This window comes from Ailuropoda melanoleuca, chromosome 14, assembly GCF_002007445.2.
Source record: "Ailuropoda melanoleuca isolate Jingjing chromosome 14, ASM200744v2, whole genome shotgun sequence".
Taxonomy (NCBI): domain Eukaryota; kingdom Metazoa; phylum Chordata; class Mammalia; order Carnivora; family Ursidae; genus Ailuropoda; species Ailuropoda melanoleuca.
Genome location: NC_048231.1, coordinates 105,873,348 through 105,895,629, shown reverse-complemented (window position 1 = coordinate 105,895,629; position 22,282 = coordinate 105,873,348). Strand labels below are relative to the sequence as shown.

General features: G+C 53.0%; 1 protein-coding gene across 14 annotated transcripts in view; it reads right to left on the bottom strand.

Moving 5' to 3' along the window:
* Positions 1-22,282, bottom strand: part of ATP9B (ATPase phospholipid transporting 9B (putative)) — a 246,726-nt gene that overhangs the window by 5,799 nt on the left and 218,645 nt on the right. For 7 of the 14 annotated variants that reach the window (XM_034642310.1, XM_034642304.1, XM_034642308.1 and 4 more), the window contains 10 exons: positions 22,164-22,247; positions 21,735-21,905; positions 19,587-19,685; positions 17,833-17,922; positions 14,460-14,604; positions 14,204-14,364; positions 13,312-13,467; positions 13,094-13,158; positions 8,129-8,237; positions 449-506 (listed from right to left, as the gene is read on the bottom strand). In XM_034642310.1, coding sequence (XP_034498201.1) covers positions 449-506; positions 8,129-8,237; positions 13,094-13,158; positions 13,312-13,467; positions 14,204-14,364; positions 14,460-14,604; positions 17,833-17,922; positions 19,587-19,685; positions 21,735-21,905; positions 22,164-22,247 — 1,138 coding nt within the window. The other 7 variants (XM_034642309.1, XM_034642302.1, XM_034642303.1 and 4 more) reach the window with 7 other exon arrangements.

The window sequence follows — 22,282 nt, the reverse complement described above, 5'->3', positions numbered from 1 at the left end:
GAAAGGTCATGCCGCCTCTTCAATCAGCATAAATAATGATGCTTTCAATGTAATGTGTCTAATCTGTTAATTCACTTTCAACGATCTCTCATTTACCTGGAACCCATCAGAGGGTGGCCAGTGACTTCAGTTCACGTGAGTGAGATTTCTCAAGGTCTGGACCTCACTCTGCGAGAGGAAACCACTGTGTGGGGGCATATGATGTGGTTATGTGGTTGGTAAAATTTTTCTGGATTAACATTTAATTATAAACATCAATCAGTAAAGAACTACCCATCCACACTGCACTGTGAAGGGTCTGGACGACCAGCTGCTAGAATATTGGTTCACGGGGTAAACAGAACATGCTATTTAGCTGTTGATGAAACCTGAAGCCTTTGGACTTTAACCAGGAGGGGAAAACATCACCACTAGAAGCCAAGAAACCCTCCATCCAGGCCCATCTTACCTTGGTAAATACTGATCAACACCCAGACGAGGAAGGTCTTGAAGGACAAGGATCTTCCCTAGGGTCAACGGTGGAATATCTTAGTTAGCAGAGTGGAACAGCTCGTGTGACTCATAGGTTTTCAAACAGCTAGTTATGAATAACTTCTAAAAGATCCCCAGGTCCCAAGCCCAAGCCAACGCACCGACCCAACTTGCCTTCCCGCCCGTGCCCACCATGTGCACCTCTGGCCCGGAACCGCGGTGCTCTCTGCACGCCCTCTGGTGACCTTTAGGCCACAGCCACGTACTCCCTGGCTCCCCAGAAATCGATGTCCGTCACCAAACGCTGAAATGCACTAGTGCGTAAAGACTTTCTTTGCCGTACGACAACTCCCTTTACTTCTTTAGTTCTCGGGAACAAATATTCCTGTATTTACTTTTTAGTTTTTCCAGATGAGAAAGGATGGTCTATCAAAAGAGAGGTTGGAGTTTACCAGCCCGTAGGTCCCTTCTGGACAAGATGGCACGTAAGTCAGTCCAAGACAGACAGAGTGGTTTGGGCCCAACAGCCTTCTCTTTTTTTTTTTTTTTTAAAGATTTTATTTATTTATTCAACAGAGACAGAGACACAGCCAGCGAGAGAAGGAACACAAGCAGGGGGAGTGGGAGAGGAAGAAGCAGGCTCCTAGCGGAGGAGCCTGATGTGGGGCTGGATCCCATAACGCCGGGATCACACCCTGAGCCGAAGGCAGACGCTTAACCGCTGTGCCACCCAGGCGCCCCCCAACAGCCTTCTCTTTTACAACTCTGACGGGTTGCTCGGGGTGCGTCCATGATGGAAGAACGAGGCCTGCATTCCCTCCACACCCAAGAGGGAGACCCGCCATTTGCCAACTGCACTGGCCTGTTAGTGCTCTGGGCTGGTCCACGGTAGCGCTCGTCAGGTAAAGCCGTGGGAACTATGGACGCTACAACAGAGCCCCTGGGGACCACTGCCAGATCCGTGTGGTCACACCCCTGCATCGATCCTCTCACGCAGTGTAGCATCTCGGTTACAGGGCAGACGCTGTCTCCAATGACACATGAAGAAGCGTGAAAAGTTCGGTGCTTCCCACAGGTCCACGCTGTGGGTTAGCTGCGCTGAGCAGCATACAGTTGACCCTTGACATGGGTTTGCACCTTGTGGGTCCGCTAACGTGGATTTTAAAAAAAATTTTAATAAAGACAGTACCGTGAACGTGTGCGCTTTTCCTTGTAACTTTTTTTTTTCCAGCCTACTATATGATAAGAATACACGATATAACACGTGTAACGGAATCAGATGGTCATCGTGGTGGGTGAGGCTTCCAGTCACCAGGAAGCCGTCAGTCCTTGAGTGTTTGGGGAATCAAAAGTGATATGCAGATGTCTGGCTGTGCAGGGGTTCGGTGCCCCTGACCCCACAGTATTCAAGGGTCAGCTGCAAATGACCAGAGTCCGAAGCGCTGCCCGTGACCTACGGCCTCCCCACCACAGGAGAGGTGCTCAAAGCCACGTCAGAAAGTGCTGCCAAATGCCACCAAGGAAGAACGAGCCGTTACGGAAGAGATGCCCAGGGCATGTTGCCCTGATGACCGCCAGAGTATTCCAGATCTGAGCCGCGTCCACCTAGAGTCAAGTGACAACTTTTCAGAAGAGACGCACGCCACAAGGCAGGTGTGGCCACTCTAGCATCTTCCTGGGAAATGTTGGCTGAGCCTGAATCCTTACAACACGTATGAAAGTAAGGTTCAGATGTAACAAATATCACTAAAAGGCAATGCTGTTTTAAAAAAGGCGGGAAATTTCAGGTGTAACGTGTGTATCTCAGCACGTAATTCCCAAGTGCACTTCTCTGACTGGATACCAGTAGGGGTTTGGTCTTTGATAAAACTCAGCTAATTAAGTATGTGGCTAATTTTATTTGAATATTTTAAAAGAGGATTTAAATGTAATGTTTTGATGTAAACACAGAAGACGTCCTCTGTAGCCAGACTTGCGGACATCTCCTATCACTGGTGTGATACGACTAGCAGTCTACACCCTGACAGACACAGAGGGGCTGTTGGTGCCCTTTCTTACGTCAGGGGCTGCAAACTCCCCACACGGTGTTTGTGGAAGTCAGCACACCGATGTGCACTCAGGTCAAAGCTCCTGCATCCAAGCAGCCCGTAGACTAATGAGGTACAAAGACTGTCAATAAAATAACTAACGGGAGAAACAGTGGAAAAATATGCATAAACCAGTACTAGCTCCCGGATGGGACACTTATCAACGGCTCCCAGACTTCAGCTCTGAAGGACAAAACGAGAGTCTCACTGTACTTGGCGGCACAAATACGCACGAGCACAGTCCACTTCCGACAGACCCAGGCCACATGTGCAGGGCTCTCCTGGGCCCACACACCTCTCCTTCCATGTCCCTGGCTGGGGGAAACTCCTCTAGCAGGAGCTCTGTCCAGGCACCATGCAGACACCGCTCGGACCCGGCCGACCTAGGTGGCAGCCCAGGGCACACACTGAGCCTCTGTGAGTGGTCTCCTCTTCCGTGAACAGAAATGATAACAACACATACTCATGTGGATAAAATGAAATAAGCATAAAGCCAGAAACCTAGCGAATGTTCACTATTTCAATGTTAGATTTTAGAGACCCCAAAGTACGTTTCTATTACGTATCAACCAAACTATAAAAATAAAATCAAGCAAATCTCGGGAAAGGTTAATCCACCCGAAGGTCACGCGAACACTCACTAGCCTGTCTCGGTCTGAGACGTGTGTGCAGCACAAGTGGCCACAAGTGTGGGTACAGATGCCTCCCGCGGCCTCTCCATCCCCGACCCCGACCCCGGGCTGCCGCCCACCTGTCTGTCCTCTGGGCCCAAAGCTCTGCATGTCCCAGGGTGCCAGGCAAATGGGACCATAGGAGCTTCTGAGTCTGGCTCTTTTGTGTAGTAAAATGCATTTAAGATTCACCTGTGTTGCTGGACACTGCACGGCATGGCTGCAGTTTCTGGCAATTGCGGCAAAACGGCCGGGAACGTTTGCTTACAGGATTCTGTGTGAACACAAGTTTTCACATCTCGGGTCAAGCCTGGGTCACGTGCTCAGTGCATGTTTAACTTCACCAGAAACTGCTGAACCGTGCCCCAGGGTGGCCGTGCCATGCTGTGTGCCCGTCAGTGGCGAGTGAGCACGCGGCGTTGCCCGTGCACTAGACCCTGCCTTCCTGCGGTTCCTGCCTGTTGTCCCCGCGTTGAGAAACGGTGGTGAGTGGAGTGTTTCCAGACGCTCACTGGCCACGTGCACATCGTGACCCATGCTGTGTTGTCAGTCCAGGGCTTCTCCTGTCTCAATAACTGGGTTGTTTGTCTTCTTCCTGAGTTTTGAGGGCTCTTTATATTTTCCAGATACAAGTCCTTTGTCAGAAGTGCGATCTGCAAATATTTCCTATGATTGTGTCTTTTCATTTTCTTAGCAGTTCCACCCACAGAACAAAAGTCTTGGATTATGATAAAGTCCAACCTACCAATTTTCCCCTTCCTGAATCACATGTCTGACCCCGTATCTAAAACTAGGCTTACCCCAAGGTCATGCACATGTTCTCCTGCATTTTACTCCAGCAGGCGAATAGTTCTACATTTTACATTTAGGTCTGTGGCTCCTTTTGAGTGCGTTTCCCCAAAACTGTGAGGGGTGGGTGGAGGCTCTGTTTTTGCAGGCGGCTCTGACGACATCTGCTGACAAGACGGTCCCTCTCCTTCAGGTTTCCCTTCATGCTTGTCAAACATCAGCTGTGACACCTGTGTCTCTTCCCCTGGGCTCTCTGTTGACCCCACTGGTCCAGGTGTCTGTCTTCTGCCAAGAATCTGTTGTCTTGGTCACTACTGTAGAGAATGTCTTGAAATTGGGTAGAGCGAAGTCTTCCGAACTTGTTCCTCTTTTTACAAATGGTCTTGGTAATTCCAGTTCTCCTGCGTTTCCATGTAAATTCTGGAATCAGCTTGTCAGCTTTCGTACGCATGGTGTCTTCAGTCACATTCTTTTGCACCTTTCAAAATCCCTCTCGACAGCGTCCCGCTGCACACAAGTCCTGCACACAGTTTGTTAGTTATACCAACTTTGGTTTTTTAAGTTAGTACGAACACCGTTCAAACACACTTTTCAGGCCTCAGTTGTTCATTGCTACTATACAGGCTTATTCCTTGAATCCCACAACCGTGCTGAACTTACTAGAAAGATTTTGTGGATCCTTTTGGCTTTTCCACCTAGATGACTATGTCATCTGCAAACAGGTCCTCCCCTAATTTGTCTTTTGTTTCTTTTTCTTATCACTATTATTTCTAAAATTACATTAAGAATACAAATGTATATTCCAAAACTAAAACCATTTCGAGAATATTCAACAGGAAATAAAAAAAATAGTGAAGTAACCCTAAGAGCTGTGTGTCTGACAGTGTCAAGGATTTTGAGGAACGACTGTAGGACGTTACCTACTCGATTATCTTGACAGCTAGTTCAGGTGCCGCCCAAACCCTCCGCAGTTCCTAGGTTATTTGTCACGATATGAAATGACGCGTTGGTCATGTAACCCACAGCTGCAAGTCTGAGGTATCTAAGGAACATGTGGCCTGGATCTCAGGCTCACGTGGCCTTTCTTGAGGGGCCACAGACCGTCTGGGGTAAACAGTCACCTGCGGAGTTGGGAGGGGGTGGGCACACAGGGTTCCTGGCAGCACCAGGAAATTGCAAGCAGCTGCATCACGAGTGACGTGTGAACATTCGAAGCAGAATTTGACTTTAAAAGAGAAAACTGTTACAGACACATCATTTTCTGCAAGGAATGAAAACGATATGGCTTTAGGAAGGGGAGGGAAGGGGAATGCTGCTTCCTTGCTGGACTCCATCACCTGTCGCTGACACACTACTGAACGGACTGCAGGCCAGGCTCAGGCTCCAGAGAGAGCCGTGAGCAAACGTCTGTATTCCGGATCGGCTCCTCCTGTTAGAGCACCTAAGTCAGATCTGTAATGCCTGGGTTCTGACTCGCACTCTCAGAATAAAAAGACAGGCCACCAAATAACTATGAGAAATGGTGTTTTCCTTCAAAGCATGGTACTTTCCTCTCTGTTTTGCAAGGGATACATACTCTGCTTCCCCTGATTATCTTTGAAAGTATTTTAGGAATTTACTGTGACCCTGGCCTTCTGCTCAGAATAGGCTGGACGACGCATCATCCAGCGGACGAGCACCCGCGTCCCCGCCTGCGGGCCTGTTTTCTGCTGCTGTTTGACTATCACGTAATTTACCCTGGCTTTACGTTTCCTTTCCGGACTGAGCGTGGGCCTCCTGAGCCAGGAGTGACGTCTCGCCCACGCCTCCAGCAGCCAGACCTAGCGCCTGCCACGTGGACAGGCCAGGCGGACGGCTCACGGCCTCCCGAGCATCCACCAAGCATTCAGAAGGAACGCAAAGCTTCAAAATCTCTCTCTGGCTTCAGTAAGAAAATATAACTCAAGGTTTATCAAGTTAGGTGGCTGAATAATTTAGTGCTACTTTGTTTTCAAAGGGTTTGACGTGCATCAGATTTTAAAAGAAATATATACACTAAAAACACAAAAGGAATATATTTTGGATCTTGAAGGAAAGGAGTCTAAAGACCGTAAGTGACTGCACTCCTGTCACAATAATGCAGGAATGACGTCCTACTCTCAACGATACTCAAGACACTCTAAAGGGGGCACCTTCACAAAGACGAGATCCAGCTCGGAACTGAACACAGTTTCCTGACATGCCCTCGTGTTTACTGTGTCAGCTAATGGGGGCGTTTGAAGATTCGCGGCTACCTGACCCCGCAGACATATTCTTGTTCCCAGAGGAACCGAGGTGCCCGCAATCGGAATCCTGACAACAGTGACTGTCTGCCCTCTGACGGGGTGGAGATGGCAATCACCCTGCATCTCACTAACACGAACTGCTCCGATCTTGACTGTCTGGCGACGTTGCCCATGTTGACCCGCAGTGACCGTGAGCGGGTGAGACACTGACCACCTATGATTTTAGGGAGCTCCTCTAGTTTTGTTCATATATGAGGAGCTTGTTTTCCCCTTATGTCTGTGAGGCAGCATTTACGTAAACATTTCTGGAGTTTATGGAAATAAGGAAATGCATAATCTACTAAAATTATAATTCCTCACAAAAGTTTCCTGTAGTTTTTAGATCTTTGATCCTGTTCTGCTTTACTGAATGATAATAGTCTCCCCATTTTAGAATATTAAGCCAAAAACTTTTTATTTGTAATATTCATAATAATATTATCATCAGGATACTAATGCTTGCATTTTATTATCAAATTAAATATGATGTTATCGCATATAATGATTGACATTTTATTTTACACTATACCGGTAAACTAGCTTTATTTTTGTCCTGATTGTAAAAGTAACATAAGCACTTTGTATTTTTTTCAAGGAACTTTAAGTCTCCGTTTCATCCAGCCCGTATAACAACACCATGAAGCCCGAAGATCAACGTGGCCTGGCCAGCTCCTCTCTGAGTGGTCAGCGGTTCGCTAAGTCTATGCTTAACGCCAACTGATTCTTTCTCCATTCTGCTAGAGATTAAAGATCTGAGTCGGTAATTTCAGGTTATCAATTGTAAACCTGGACTTGCTTGGAGGTTAGTGGATTTTGTTCTCAGTGTTGCTTCGGGAAAATTCCAAAGTCACCACAACTTCTGCTTGGAGAGCTAGGGGCATCCCAGCCCGTGGAGCTTGTTTTCCACACTAGAGAAATATGGTCTCGTAAAGAAATATGACAAACTTGAAGCTTCCTCTAGGAATGCCTCCATCTGAACATAGTTTTGGGTCAGATAAATGAATCTTCTGCATTTTCAGGGGGCAGACTTTCCCCCAGCAGCATCCTTGCGACCTCAGCCCTGGGTCGTGGTGACACTCTGCCCATCACTTCTTTTTTTTTTTTTTTAAAGATTTTATTATTTATTCGACAGAGATAGAGACAGCCAGCGAGAGAGGGAACACAAGCAGGGGGAGTGGGAGAGGAAGAAGCAGGCTCATAGCAGAGGAGCCTGACGTGGGGCTCGATCCCATAACGCCGGGATCACGCCCTAAGCCGAAGGCAGACGCTCAACCGCTGTGCCACCCAGGCGCCCCAACTGCCCATCACTTCTCAGACGTGATTCTGAAAGCACAGTGGAGGAAGACTTGGGCAGGCACAGGGACTCCCAGTCAGTCTCTGAGTTCAAAGCGTCGGGATACCGCCGCAGGTGGACAGAAGTCCGTCCTGCCACAGGGGACCCCGCAGCCAGCAAGTGTCCTTCACACAGAAACAGGCACCGCGCGCGTCAGCCACAGGGTGAGCCCAGTCACCACGGTTCCACAAGTGGTTCAGAGCACCTTTAAAATTTTAATTGTATGCATGACATCAGAGCTTTACTGCAAACATTTGAGAAAACAATTGTTTTCGCTTTTTTGAAGTTTAACTCAAAAGGAAAATGCCAAAAATAACTGTAAGTAAAAACTGTCTGGAAAGACAGAGAAGAGATCCCTTAAAACCTGCCTGGAAACCGTGTCACGACTGGCCCTTTTCATCATAGCAAATACTGTTACGATACCAGCAGGGGGTCTGCTGGTCGCCGGAATCGCACCCGGCCTCACGCCCGTACCTTGGTGAGGTCCTTGTAGAGCTCCGGGTACAGCATGGCCATCTCCGGCTTCACGTCCTGGTCCAGCACCAGCGAGAACACGGGGAACATGGTGTACAGAGTTGCATACCTTACAACCAAGAGGGGGTCAGATCAGTGTGAGGAGCGCAAGCTCTGAGTCAGAGGCCACGGTTCAAACACTCAGCAGCAAATTCAGGTATGATTTTTCCTAAAATTTCATACTTACCCTGCAGTGCAATAACATGGTCTGTGAGCCAAAAACGCTCATAGGAACCCATTTTTTTTTCTTTCTTAATTAAACTTTCTATTTTGAGGTCACTGTAGACCCACAGGCAGGTGTAAAAGAAGGAACCTGTGCCCTTCCCCGGTTTGCCCGTGGTAGCATCTTGCAAACCTACAGCCCAGTCTCACCGCCAGGATGTCAGGTGACACAGACAGAACCGCCACCACCCCGGGGCCCCCCCGCCATCTCCCTCCCTCCCTCTCCGTAACCCCCTGACGAGGCTACACGCGTGCCTTTCCACTCAGCCTGACTCCCAGGAGGCTGTCCCGGTGCAGCAGCGGCCGTGCTCACCCCTGCAGGTTGCTGGCCAGTACTCGTGGTTGGGGTCATGCCCGCCTCTGCAACCTGCTCGCTCACTCAAGTGCATCGGGGTTATTCCCAGTGTGTGGTTCTCATAAATAACACAGCTAGGAACACTCACCGACAGATCTTTTTGTAAAGTTTTTCATTTATTCAACAGGAGTACCACCCGGAGTCATCAGCCCAAGAGTCTAATTGCAGAGAGACGGACTGTGCCACTTGGCCTGGCCGGGCGCGTGTGGGGGGCCCTGCTTCTTTGCATCCCCTCCCCAGGTTGGTGCTGCCGCCACGTCTCCCTGACAGCTACTGACCGGGAACATCATTGCACGCGCTCACATGCCATCTACATCCTCTTGGGTGTAACGTCTGCTTGTGCCTTCTGTCTGTTTGCTAACTGGACGGCCCTCTTCCTGTTGGACCTGGAGCGTTCTCACATGTGTGGTGCGTGCATGAGTCCCTCGTTCCTGAAGGAAGAACTCGCTGCAGGTGACCGTCTGTGCCCACACTGCTCCCTCCCGCCTCATTCTGGTGAGGACCCCACTGTCCCTGCGGCCACTCCACCCCAGCTCGCTGTCCTCACAGTGTTTGTCCTCTGTCTTCCTGAGTCTCCCGTGTGACACTTCTTGGTGTGGATGTCTTTGAACTCAGCCACTGGGAAGTTTTCAGCCATTCTTTCTCCTCCAGCCCAGGACCTCTGTCCTCCCTCTGGAGCCCCAGGGACACGAAGCTGGAGCCCCTGAGGCTCTGCTGGTCTCTGGGCTCTCGTGGTGCTCACGGGAGACAGTCCCGTGTCCTGCCCTCAGTGGGCCCTCTGCTCCGCTGTGGGCTGGGTCCCTGTCGCTGTTGGGCTTGGTGGTAGGTTTCCATTTGGTTCTGCTATTTTCTATTTCTAGGCGGACGTATTTTCTTTCTGTTTGTTCTGAGCGTTCCTATTGCTTGTTAAAGGACATCTGCATGGCGGCGCTAACACCCATGTCACACGGTTCCAACGCCACAGGCACCTCGGCTGGTGTCCATCGTCACACTCACTCTGAAATCTTCCTGGTTCTTGGGGTGCCAAGTGATTCTCTACGAAACTTGACATTTGGGTGCCGCACAGGACACTGGGTCCCTGGTACTGCTCTGGAGGGAAGGGGGCGCTGCTGCCTTCCCCCAGGCTGGAGGCAAGTCCAGGTTCCTCCCTGTGTGACACCCAACAGGGGCTGCTCATTACTGCTGGGTGTGTGGGGGGGTCTCATCTCCCCACTTTGCAGGGAGGTGGGGGTGGTGTTTCCATGGTGTTGGCTGGAGCAGAGTGGTTGCTGTCTGAACGCTGTGTGTCTGGCAGGCCAGAGCACACGTGTGTTCTATCCAGCGGGCCAGAGAACCACGCACGTGTTCCATCTGTGACATCGGCAGGAGTTTGGCTATGCTTAGCAGAAGGAATGACGAAAAGTGCATCTATGCCATTTTTCCTGAAGTAGGACTGGATTTCTTTTAAATGACATTTTCACCTGTGAGAGAGCTTTGGAGTCGGGAAGGTACCCGGGGTGGAGAACCAGGTGGGAAGATCTATGTGTGAGCAGCACTGTCTCCTAGGACGGGCTTCCACGGTCGCTGGCGCTACCTGTCCAGGGCCGTGGGTCATGAAGGGCACACCGTGTTAGGAAAGGTGTTTCAGCCTGCTTTCTAACGCTGTGTGCCCATGGAGGCCACCAGAGGCTGAAATCCATGTGCTTCAGAGTGGTTGGTCCTGCACGAGGTTAAACAGGCTTACAGCCCTAACTTTCCTCCAAATTTCTAGTAACTTTGTCAATCTCAGAACAATTCCCATCGGCTTAGAACGTAGAGGCTGAAAGGGCCAAAGAGTCTGGCAGAGCCTGGCTGATGGGGATGCGGTGGGTCACACCCCCCAAACCCCACCCAGTGCCCGGGGACATATGGGACACACGGTCCCACGAGCAGCAGCCAGACATCACGAGTGAGCCCTGCAGCCACCTGAGGTCGGCCTGTCCCTGAGGACGCTGCTCAGAATGTGCGATGCCGGCCGGTGTTGGGCAAAGAAGGGGTTTGGTGCAACAAGGTTGGACAGGTTCTTGACCTGGAGTCTTGTGGAGATGTCCACTTGCTGACCTGCACGGTGAGCCTCTCGGAGGGGCTGCGTTATGCGGGGTTCCCCCAGAACTTTGCCCAGGAGTGCTTCCTGGAGGGGAGGCCACAGCGTATGGCAGGACCTGTGGTGGGGAGCACCCACGGCTGCCTCGCCTGCGTTAGCGGCCCCTCCAAGCCGACGAGATGAGGGAGGATAAGAACCTTGCAGGACGTGAAGGTGAGTTCTGTCAGTGGCCCTGCAGCCTCTGCAGCCAGAGGTTCCATCTCAGGACATGCCGCTGGTCTCGTCAGACTCTGATAAAAACACCACTTTCCTTTCCACCCACGTCTGCCTGTTGTTTCCTAGGTGAGGGCAAAACTGAATTTACGGTTTCCCGTTGAAGCAGCTTCACCCTTCCTCCACTCCCACCCAATTCGGCACATCAAAGCTTAAGAAAACTACAGATGCCTCACGCGAGGGACACACACAGAAACTCCGAATAAAGTCAACGTGGACAGGAGCAAGCACTCGGGAGCTCCTGCTGACGAGGGCTCGGGCTGACGGGGGAAGAATTCAGTCAAGCCCACGGCCGCAGCTGCAGCGATGGGGCTTGACCGTCTAAGCAGTAATCACCACTGCCCCCCAAAACTCTCCTTTGAATGTTTCAAATCCATAGTTTTAAAACATGAAAGAAAGTGGGGATGGTCACGCGTCTCTTTGGCCGCCAGGGAAGCCGTGTGCTGGACAAAGTCCAGATGCAGTCACGTCACGTGCAATCCTATGCTCTCTGAAGGTCATTCACGGGATAAGAGTGCGAAGACCAAGGCAACGGGACATGGTGAAACAGCGCTGGAGCTGTTGGCGCCTTTAGGTCCTCCCCTTGGTTGGCGCTCCAGGGGACAGCGCTGCAGCCACTGGAGAGCTGGCAGCCATGCGGCACACTGCCGGCCACAGCGCCAGTCACCCTGGAATGCATGGCCAGAGCCAAGGCCGTTACGGGAGCCCTTCCTGGGCCTGGCCACCACCCGGCCTGCTCTGCTGCCTGGGCCTGGGCCTGGGCCCTCAGGAGTGGAGGCCGAAACGCAGAGCTGGCACTGTGGCTGTGGGAAGGCGCAGGTCGAGCTCTCGAGGTCCACCTAGATGCGGGAAAGAGCCCCAGGCCGAGGAAACGGCAGGTGAGAAAGCCCAGGGGCAGAGAAAGGGCAGGCAGTGCACGAAAGCCAGGATCTACAAGTGAGTACTCAGGTCTGGCCCGGTGTCGGGCAGGGAGATCAGCCCGTGCTCTCCAGCAGACGTGCCAGAAGCAGCAGGAGGCATCCCACCATCGGCTTTGCCCCGGGACGCTGGTGACTTATGTTTGGCAGAGCCTGACATGCCCAGCCTGATGCTCCCGGTCTCTCATTCAAATTATCAGGAACCTTAGAATGCGGGCTGTCCGATGAAACTCATTCAGGAACCGTTCTTAAAATAACTCCAAGGGGTGAAAGAGCTCGTGTGTTTGTTCTTTGCATCCCTGGAAAGATGCTAAATGCCACGGGAAAAAGGCCAGCCTGTTGGAGGCTGGCCCCAGAATTTGCCCCCCAGCAGCTCTGCGGCCTCCAGCACGTCCCCAGGCTCCCTCCTCCTCCCTTGCCCGTGACATGGGCAGCGTGTGGTGCCTATGTCACAGAGACGCTATGCTGATAGGACAAGTGCTCTGAACCTTGCAGGGAGCACTGCTGTGACCTGCTGTTGCTTTCCGAGCGCGAGCACACACGGGCAACGCCCTGGCTGTGGGGAGTGCTGGGCTCGAGGAGCCGGTGTGGAGGCGTAGGGAGGCACCACGTGGACTTTACCGCCATGCCAACGGCCACATGGGTTTTATCTCCTAAGGGAAGAGAAGCTCTAACTCATTCCCCTTCAAGGGATCACGGGCGGTTTAATTATAAACTGCGTGCACGCGGCACCCTCCCACGAACTTCTCCAAGCTACCGTGTGGGAGCCTTCGAAGAGGAGATCTCGTTATTACTGAGGAGACTCTGCCGGTGGCCGCTCGGGCGTGTCGCGTCCCATCCCAGCACCCCTGTGCCTGCGTGTCTGCTGCTGAGTGGTCACGGGTCACATCCCCGGCACGACCACCCATGTCCCAGCCTCCCGATCCCAGCGAGGGACGGGGCCAGCACGGCACCCGGGCGCCCCCCAGGGACGCAGACATTTCCTGACAGAGCAACAGTAAGATGGCGAGGGGGTCCAGCCCCTGACACCCAGGTTCTTACTCTGAACACCGACTGTGTGCGTTACTCAGACAACATTCTAGCAGCGCACCACTTACCCCACCATGAGGAATCCCTGGTACAGAGGCACGGACGCAAAGTAGAAGACGGAAGAGAACACGGCCTTCAAGAGAGGAGAGCGCCTCGGTCAGTCCCGCGGCCCCCCTCACCCCCAGCCGGGCCCGGGGAGGCCCCAGTACCTGTATCACCTGTACAGTGGAGATGACGAACCCCTCCCCTGCGGCCCCGCCCCTCCCCGGGCCTGGGCTCCAGGTACCTGCATGGTGGAGATGATGAGGCCTCTGTGCATGACGAACTGGCCGAGCGCCGCCGACCTCTTGTAGCTGCTCCGCCCGTGCACCATAAGCAGCCGGCCGATGTGCCTGAACTGCGTGATGGAGAAGTCCGCGGCCAGGGAGGCCTGTCTGCCCTCCTGGAACGAGCACAGTGCCTTCTGGAAACATGGCGCACGCCGAGCAGGCGCCTCCAGAAGGGACTTCTAGAACTCAGCCTCCACGGACTGAAGGTGCAAGCTGTCCCGTGAAGCTCACAGGGGACGGGCTGACAAGGCTCGTCTGGCGGCCACAGGGAGCTGCCGGCCGGAACGGCAGGAGCCCGTCAGTATTACAGAAACGAGGTAGAGAGGAGAATGTGGCACCTGCCTTGAAGACGGCCCTGGGGTCCTGGAAACAGCCACTGGCCGTGTCCCAGAGCCCTGGGGAATGCGGGAGACGGGCGAGGAGAGCGCTTTCAAGGCTGTTACCTGATGCCCTCAGGCACCAAGAAGCACAGTGGCCGAGGGGAAGAGACTGGAAACAGGCTCATTTCCACCAAGACACACCCCAACCACAACTCACAGTTGGCTGTGGACACAGACGTGCAAACCTGAGAGAGAAGCTGGGGGAGACAGGATGGCAAGAAAGGTTTGCAGGAGGGCTGGCAACACCTGAGCTGAGCCTGGCGGGGAGGGCACGGCGGGGCACTGGTCCCAGGCCTCCTGAAGAGCAGCGAGGACGCGGGGACGTGGGGCGTTTGGCACTGGTGGCTCTGCATCCTGCCTGCACTTCCTAAGGGTTTGACGGGGCAGCTGGTTGGCCTGGAACCTGAGTGTGTGGCTCAGAGCCGGCAGGAAGCAGGCAGATGACACGGTGACCAAAGGGCACACGTACCTTCCCTTCGATCCCAATGCCGCAGTCTGCCGCCTGGATCATGCTCACGTCATTTCCTCCGTCCCCTGGGAGCATGGAAATGGAAAGGACACAAACATCAATACCCCATCCTGGTCTCTCTTCCAGCAGGAGAGGCTGGTCACATGGACGAAATCCACCTGCTGTTAGAGACGACACACTGTGCTACCCGCAGCTTTGAAGACCCCCGTTTCTCTCCGAGCGCCACCGCGGATGGGGCCAGGAGCCAGGCACTCACCGATGGCGCACGTGCGTCTCCCGGCGTGCTGCTGCAGCAGCTTCACGATGTGGGCTTTCTGGGTGGGCGAGCAGCGGCAGCACACCACGGCCGGGCACTGGCAGGCCAGCTCCACGAGCTCGTGCTCGTAGTACTTGAGGCAGACCTGGGAAACAGAGCCTTGTGAACACCTGCCGCCTGCCACGGTCTGTGGGGTGCAAAGAGCAGAGGGGGGAGAAACGCAATAGCCTCGTGCCAGCACGCAGGGTACACGCTGCCTGCGTCCTCTTCCCCAGCTCACACCCACCCTGCCTGGCTGGGGATTCAGAGCTCGAAGGCATGCAGAGGCGGCAGGGATGAGGCAGGAGGAGAGGCCAGTGTCGAGGCCCCTATGCAAGAAGCGAGTGCCTGCACAGACAGCCGTCCATGTGGACGGGCAGCATGCGGTGGTCAGGGTCCAGGCAGGGCTAGGCAGCTGAGGTTGGGGAGCGGTGGGGGGGGAGCCCCACGTCTCACCCTGAGCCTCGCCACAGACCAGTGTGGCTCTGCACGGGGCTGACGGATGCCGCCTTGCTTGCGTGACTGAGATGGGGGGGACCCACCATGCAAAGCTTCCCACTTAGTCTTTGTCTCTTTTCAGGTGATCTCAGCCCCACCGTGGCTAAACAAGATCTGTTTCATCTTTAATATAAAACACTCTGTTTCCACCCTAAGTCTCCAAGTTGGTCGGCAAAATAAACCCCCCGCAAAGCTGCCTTAGACCGGGGGCCCCCCCGTTGTACTGGACATCCTGTCGGATCCGGGTTCTGAAACCCCATGGCAGCAACCATCACCAACAGTACGTGAACCTGCAGGGGCCTGTGGGCTGTGTGTCCTAGGACGGCTAGTCGCCCATACCCGCTCTAGCCTGATGCTCCTCCGACCCCGCTGGGCCCCTCAGGGGCTGCAGACACCCCTCCCCAGGACCAGGACAGTGGAGGACAGCGGAGGACTGCGTGCCCGCATGCCTGCCGGTCTGCGACCACCTCTACCTTCTCCTCCCTTGTTCTCTGGTGGCCAGCAGCTCGTGGCCACCCGTCCGACCCCCTGGGACCTCACGGCTTTGTGCCTGCAGGATGTCCTCACACCAAGTGGATCTTACTTCCTATGCCCACGCTCCCTTTGCTCCAGCTTTCGTATTCACGTTATTTTATCCTGATGGCCCGCAGGCACTTCCTGCTTGCCATCTCAACCCTCTTCAAAGCACATCAGGATATGAAACAAACTGAGTGCCAGGTCATCTTCAAATCACAAAGCCACTGCTCCCAGGCGACAGCTTCACCCTCAGACACTTATAATTCAAGTCAATTTAAAAACTTCATTAATAAGACAGGATAAAACATGGCCCACACCTGCAAGCTCTAGTTTAGACCCATAAAACTTCATATCATCGGATCGATTAGAATAATCTCTTTCGACAGGAAGACCAGCACAGCATCTCAGCCAACTACCAGAGGGTGCAGAGTGCACGGGAGCCACAGCCAGACGCCCCGCGTGAAGGGCTGAGAGGAGGCTTCATGCACTTTGCCCCCTAAAACCTGGGACGGTGAGCTCCATCCCCTGACAGCAGGTACTTGGCGGATGAAGAAGTGGGGACAGAGCGTACTACCGAGAGGACGGACAGAGGCACTGGAAGACCCAAACACAGAAACAGAAGATGGTGCTTCTGGGGAGCAGGACAGGGGGAAGGAGGGGCAGGTGGGAGGGTTTTCCACCATCAGGTTTTCTATGTTGACCTGCTACGTGCATCTCTGGTGGGGACCAAAGTAGCAAGAAGATTTAATTAAAAATACATACTCCTAAAGGATGCTGGATTTAACTAACCCAAGTAGGTACTTTTGCTCCATCACAAAACACACCTAAATAACTGTAAAGAGAGATTTTTAGAGAGACATGAGTGTCTAAGGAGGGCCCAAGGGGAGGAGGGGGGAGCGCACGTTTGGGCGCCGGAAAGCAAAGGGACACGAACAACTCCGCAGGCAGGAAATCCTCTGAAACCAACAGCGGGAGAAGCTGAGGATCCAGGTGAGGCCCAGGAGCATTGGCGCTGCATGCCTCGGGGCGGAGGGCCCAGGAGGTGCCAGCAAAAGGCCAGGCACACAGAACCACCTCCTGCCCAGCAAAGACGGGCTTTATTCCTGGGGAGGGCCCATAAGGAGGTGGGGGGGGGAGGTAAGGGAAAGAGGTCGGGGAGTTGGGGCACGGGCTCCGGGGTTCCAGAACCAGGAGCCATAACAGCCCTACCTGCAGGGCCGCAAGCTCGTTCTCATGTCCCACTCTTGGAAATACTGGTTTGGGCACATTTAGGTCAAGATAGTAGGTGCCACAGTCAAGACTCCAAGGGGAGCTGTGCTATTTACAATGAGCATGAGGCCTAGCCCCTAAAGAGAGTTTTGAAGAAGCCTAAAAGACGTCAACCTCAAACACAGTAAGGACAGAGTTAGCCCTCTGGCATTGCCATGACGGTTCTTGAGGCTATAAAAGCTCATGAGAGTTGCATAACCACCGCCAGGAAAGTAATAATGGAAAAAGTACTCCGAAAGTACTAAGTATTTGACTCAGAAAACCCTTGGCCCACCATCAGGAGAAGCAGACAGGTGCTTGGTCAGAGACCACCCTTACCTCCAGGAACACAGACAGACGGATGGACAGACAGACAGACAGACAGGTGCTTGGTCAGAGAAGCCTCACCTCCAGGGACACAGATGGACAGACAGACAGGTGCTTGGCCTCACCTCCAGGGACACAGACAGATGGATAGACGGACATGTGCTTGGTCAGAGACCAGCCTCACCTCCAGGGACCCAGACAGACAGACGGACAGACGGACATGTGCTGGGTCGGAGACCAGCCTCATCTCCAGGGACACAGACAGACAGATGGACAGACAAGACATGTGCTTGATCAGACACCAGCCTCACCTCCAGGGACACAGACAGACGGACAGACATGTGCTTGGTCAGAGACCAGCCTCACCTCCAGGGACACAGACGGACAGACAGATAGATGGTCAGACACCAGCCTCACCTCCAGGGACACAGACGGACAGATAGGTGGTCAGACACCAGCCTCACCTCCAGGGACACAGACAGACGGACAGAAATGTGCTTGGTCAGAGACCAGCCTCACCTCCAGGGACCCAGACAGACAGACGGACAGACGGACATGTGCTGGGTCAGAGACCAGCCTCACCTCCGGGGACACAGACAGACAGATGGACAGAAAAGACATGTGCTTGATCAGACACACCTCCAGGGACACAGACAGACGGACAGACATGTGCTTGGTCAGATACCAGCCTCACCTCCAGGGACACAGACGGACAGACAGACAGGTGGTCAGAGACCAGCCTCACCTCCAGGGAGTCCCCAGATATGACCAGCGCACAATCGTGCTTCCTTCGAAAGGCGTTAAGCTCCAAATGGGCCTCTCCCCGATTGGTGACCTCCACAAAAGGGAGAAAAGCACCCAAATTACAGTGTTATCTAACTCAGAGGCACAAACAGCCCTTATTTATGAATCGCAGTGAAATCTTCAGGCACGTTATTTAAAATCAAAAAGTGCTCTACACAGGCAGTCCAGTCCTATAATAAACCACTCTCCGCATTTCTCCTACGGTGCCGGGAATAAGTACCTACTTGCTTAACACCAACTCTTCCCCAATTTGTGACAACTAAACGCAGGACACTTACACTGTAAAGTGCTTTCAAGTCCCACAGTTACTGCGAGATAACGTGACCAGAGGTGGCTCATCAGGAAGCGGGACCCAGGCGCTAACAGCTGTGCCGTGAGGGGGGACATCCAGCTGTTTGCGGGGTGTTCCCCAGAGAGATGGTGATGCTCACTAAGGGGGAGTTTCTGGCACTTTCACAGGGTGGTCGTGTGCTGGGTGGGGTGACTGTTAGCAGCAGGGACGCAGTTTAGAGCGACACTTCAGTGTGCCCACTGCCAGAGCCCAGGCCGGCCACATAGCGGCCGTGATCCCAAGCCCCGGCTTCATCTAAACATGCCCCTTCTCGTAAACGCCACGTGCTGGAGAATGTTTGCACGGAATGCTGCTGCCACCTCTGCCACAGGTTCGACTTTCTCTGTTAGCTCAAGCAAACAAAACACTCGAAGGACTAAACAATCTGCAAGTAAAATCAAGCCATAATCTTGAAATATCATTAATTTGAGAATGAACGCAGTTCAGAAAGCCCCACACTGGTCTCTGACATTCGTGCTGCAGAGATCTTTACAGGGCACAGAAGAAATGCTACGTTGCAGGACCGAGATGTCAGTTTCACGTGGTCCAAACGGATCTCAGACCCCTCTTTAGACAGGTAGGCTTTGCTGTGGAAATTTCAATTGTGCAGCTGTTAACACTGAAAAGTCAACAAAAATTGATCTAAAGTTTTATCAGAATCATTAATAATTTAATTGCAAACAGTCGTCTGCAGGGCCTAATTTGCCATGCTGATGCTTTGAAATAAAGGACATTTACATGTAAATTATATTCAGATCGCTGTTTCTTAGGTGCAAGCACTTCCCTCAGAGCAGATGCGGACGGACCGTGTCTGCTCACCACCATCAATCAAGACCCGGGAGACTGCGGTTTTGTTTGGATTACAAACATTAGTCATAACTAATACAGTAAAAACAAAAACTTTAGACCATTTTTATTAATTTTCTTTGAGCTAATTAAGCAACATTTCATTTGAAAATGATAGATTAAAAACACATTCCTACTGACGGGTATAACTAATACAAAAATGTAATTTTTATCAACATACACTTTGTAAACGGAACAGAAAATGATGGCAGTATGTCTGTTTTAAAACAGTTAAGACAGATATTTGGTTAATAAATAAATCCAACAGTACAACAGAAAAACACCTCTGAGTTTAGACCTTGTTTCACTCCATCAAAATGCAGCTTTTTTATCCCATGTAATGTGGGCAGCTAATAGAAACCTATTTGCAATGTTTTTATAAATTCAGTAAGAAAATTACAATATTCCCCTTCTTTAGTAATTACTAAATAGTTGCACATACAATCTAGTAAAACCAACAAGTTTTGATTGTGAGATAAAACATTTAAAACTCGAAGTGCTTTTAGACATATACTCACCGGTCTGAAAATGTGAATGTCTTGTGTTCTAGACACCAAATGTGAGCTTTTGGCAATGCAAGTTGCAGTCTCGAGTTTGTCGCCCGTTAGCATCCAAATCTAGGAGAGAAGTGTGGATGGAGAGCCCTTAACAGCGTGCACTTCTGAACAGACACCTGCACACCCACGCGCACAGCACTTCTCACACCAGCCAGACCACAGAAGCAACCCAGTGTCCACTGACAGACAGACGGGTAAGAAGGTGGCATGCGTGCCACGGACTAGCACGCAGCCTTGAAAAGGGGGCTATTCGAGCACCTGCTGTGACATGGATGGGCCTGGAGGACGCGGAGCTCAGGGAAGGGAGCCAGCCACACAGGGGCAGAAGCCGTGCGGCTGCAGTGGCAGGAGGGCCCTCGAGGAGCAGCACCGCCAGAGACAGAAGGCAGATGGTGGGTTCCAGGGCTGGGGGGGCCCAGGGGAGTTAGTGTTTCACGGGGATGGAGGTTCGGATTTACACATTCTGGAGACAGGCGGTGGGGACGGCTGCACGGAAATGTGCACTTAAAAATGGTTAAGATGGTAAATGCCACATTACAAACATTTTACCACAATGAAAAAAAGTGTCTGTCGTCTTACTTAGCTAAAACAAGTAGGAGCAAAGCGATGTTAGACGTAGCTGCTGAGACGTGGAGGCACGTGAATGACGGGGGTTTAGGAACCTCAGACTGAGGCTAAGCACACGCCTGTATTCACCCAAGGGCAAGGCTCACAGAGCCCTGCATGCCGCACAAGACACCACGTGGTCACGGGCTTGCAGAGCGAGGAGCGTCTAGAGATCCTTATTCCAACTTGCTTATTTTTCAATCGGAAGCCGAGGTTCAAAAGGGGAAACAGTTCAGCCAAAAGTTGTTTGTATCAAAGAAAACATGTCAACTACTTTTAGTTTCACAAATGCCATACGCACTTGTTATACACATAAACATCCCTACACCACGCAGAGAACCAGGCATTTACGATATGACGGGATGGTTCACACTCATATTTCATGTAACAGCAGAAAACGTCTAGCGACCTCTCACTGACGCCTGACTTCCTCGGATGTTTACTGTATCGTATGTAAGTATGCATTTTTGGACACAGGAAACAAAAGCTCATGGCATACTGGTTTTCCACTGAGGCATCATCTGCCTGCGGCTCCTCTCAGTGTCTGAGGACTTGCGCTTTTTACTCACTTCACACACCTGTATTCATCTTGTTGAGCCTGGACCTAAGATGACGGCACATCGTTAAGACAAAATTGGGAACAACTGACGTAAGACAGCAAGAGCCCCCACCGCTGGTGAAGCTGGAGTGCGGCTCAGGGGCGTGTGTGACCTGCGGACCTGCCACCTGACATCACATCTTCACGTTCTCTGAAGAGATGCAGGGTCCCCTTCTTTAGACGGGAGAGGGGAAGGAAGGAGGGCAGGACCCCACACACTGACAGCGTTTAGCAATCAATCCACAGAAACATGCAGAGCGTGCACACCAGGAGCGCCCGCGGCTTTAGCACCCACGGCCAGGGGGGCGCCCGCAAAGTGAGGGAAACATCGTGGTAAAGGAGCGGGTGCCCTGGTCACAGCAGTCACACGTCCGAACACTGGCTGTGCAGCACAATCAGGCTGAGATCATTCCAGAGCCTGAGTCTGAACTGGCCTTGTGATTCTGAAGCCAGACGTGCTGTTGTGAGCAGAAAGCTCTAGAGCACAAGGGAAGCACATCCTGTGTGAGACCCAAGGTCTCCTGAGGCCTGGACTGTCCTGACCTTACGCCTGAAGGACGCCCAGACCCACAAAAGTCTGAGGGACAAAGCTGGGCAGTGAGTGAGCTTGAGACCCCAGCGGGCAGGGTTGGGACAGGGCTGGGACAGGGCAGGGCAAGGGTGGAGTAGAGGCAGGGCCGGCGTGGGGGCAGTGCAGGCAGGGTGGGCTGCTGCTAGTGACGGACAGGCTTGGTCGTCCTCTGGGACAAGTGGCAGGTGGAGGTCCCAGGTGACTTTGGGGGCACTGGCCTGGGTGAGGCTGATCTGGGGGGGACGTCCAGGGAGGAGGAAGCTGGCCAGGCACTAACAGGAAAGAAGCGCTGCTGGCCCCAGAAGCAGTCCGTCTCGTGGGCCTGCAGCTGTACCTTGATGCCCGCATTCCGCAGCATCTCCAGGGTGGGCCTCACGTCCGCCTGCAGCTGGTCCTCCACACCCGTGAGGCACAGCAGCTCCATCTCCCGCTCCAGGCTCTCCACCACCGCGGCCACCTTGAGCGCCCTGTCGTGGATGCTCAGCTTGGCCTGACTGTAGCGGCTCTGAGGAGAGATTGGGGGGGGCGTGCAGGTCATCCTGGGGGACTTGTGGGGGCACAGAAATCTGCCCTCACAGAAGCCTGTCCGTGCAGGGGACACACCCCTTTCCCAGCACACTGGGGTGGAAGCCCCAGCGCTCGGGGGCAGCTAGGCTGCCCTAGGTCGTGTGTGTGTCCACACCAGCAGCAAGCACCCACGTCAACAGGGACACATCTGATGGGTAGAGCCCGTGGGGGAGAAGGGGCTGGAAAGTCGGCTCACCTCGAAGTCCTGATACTGCTCTTCTGTCAGCGCCCTCTTGGCGACCACAAGGGTGCGCAGACCTTCCCGGGCCATGTTTCCACACTGGAAAAGGAGATGCAGGTCACACGTGGCCCCCG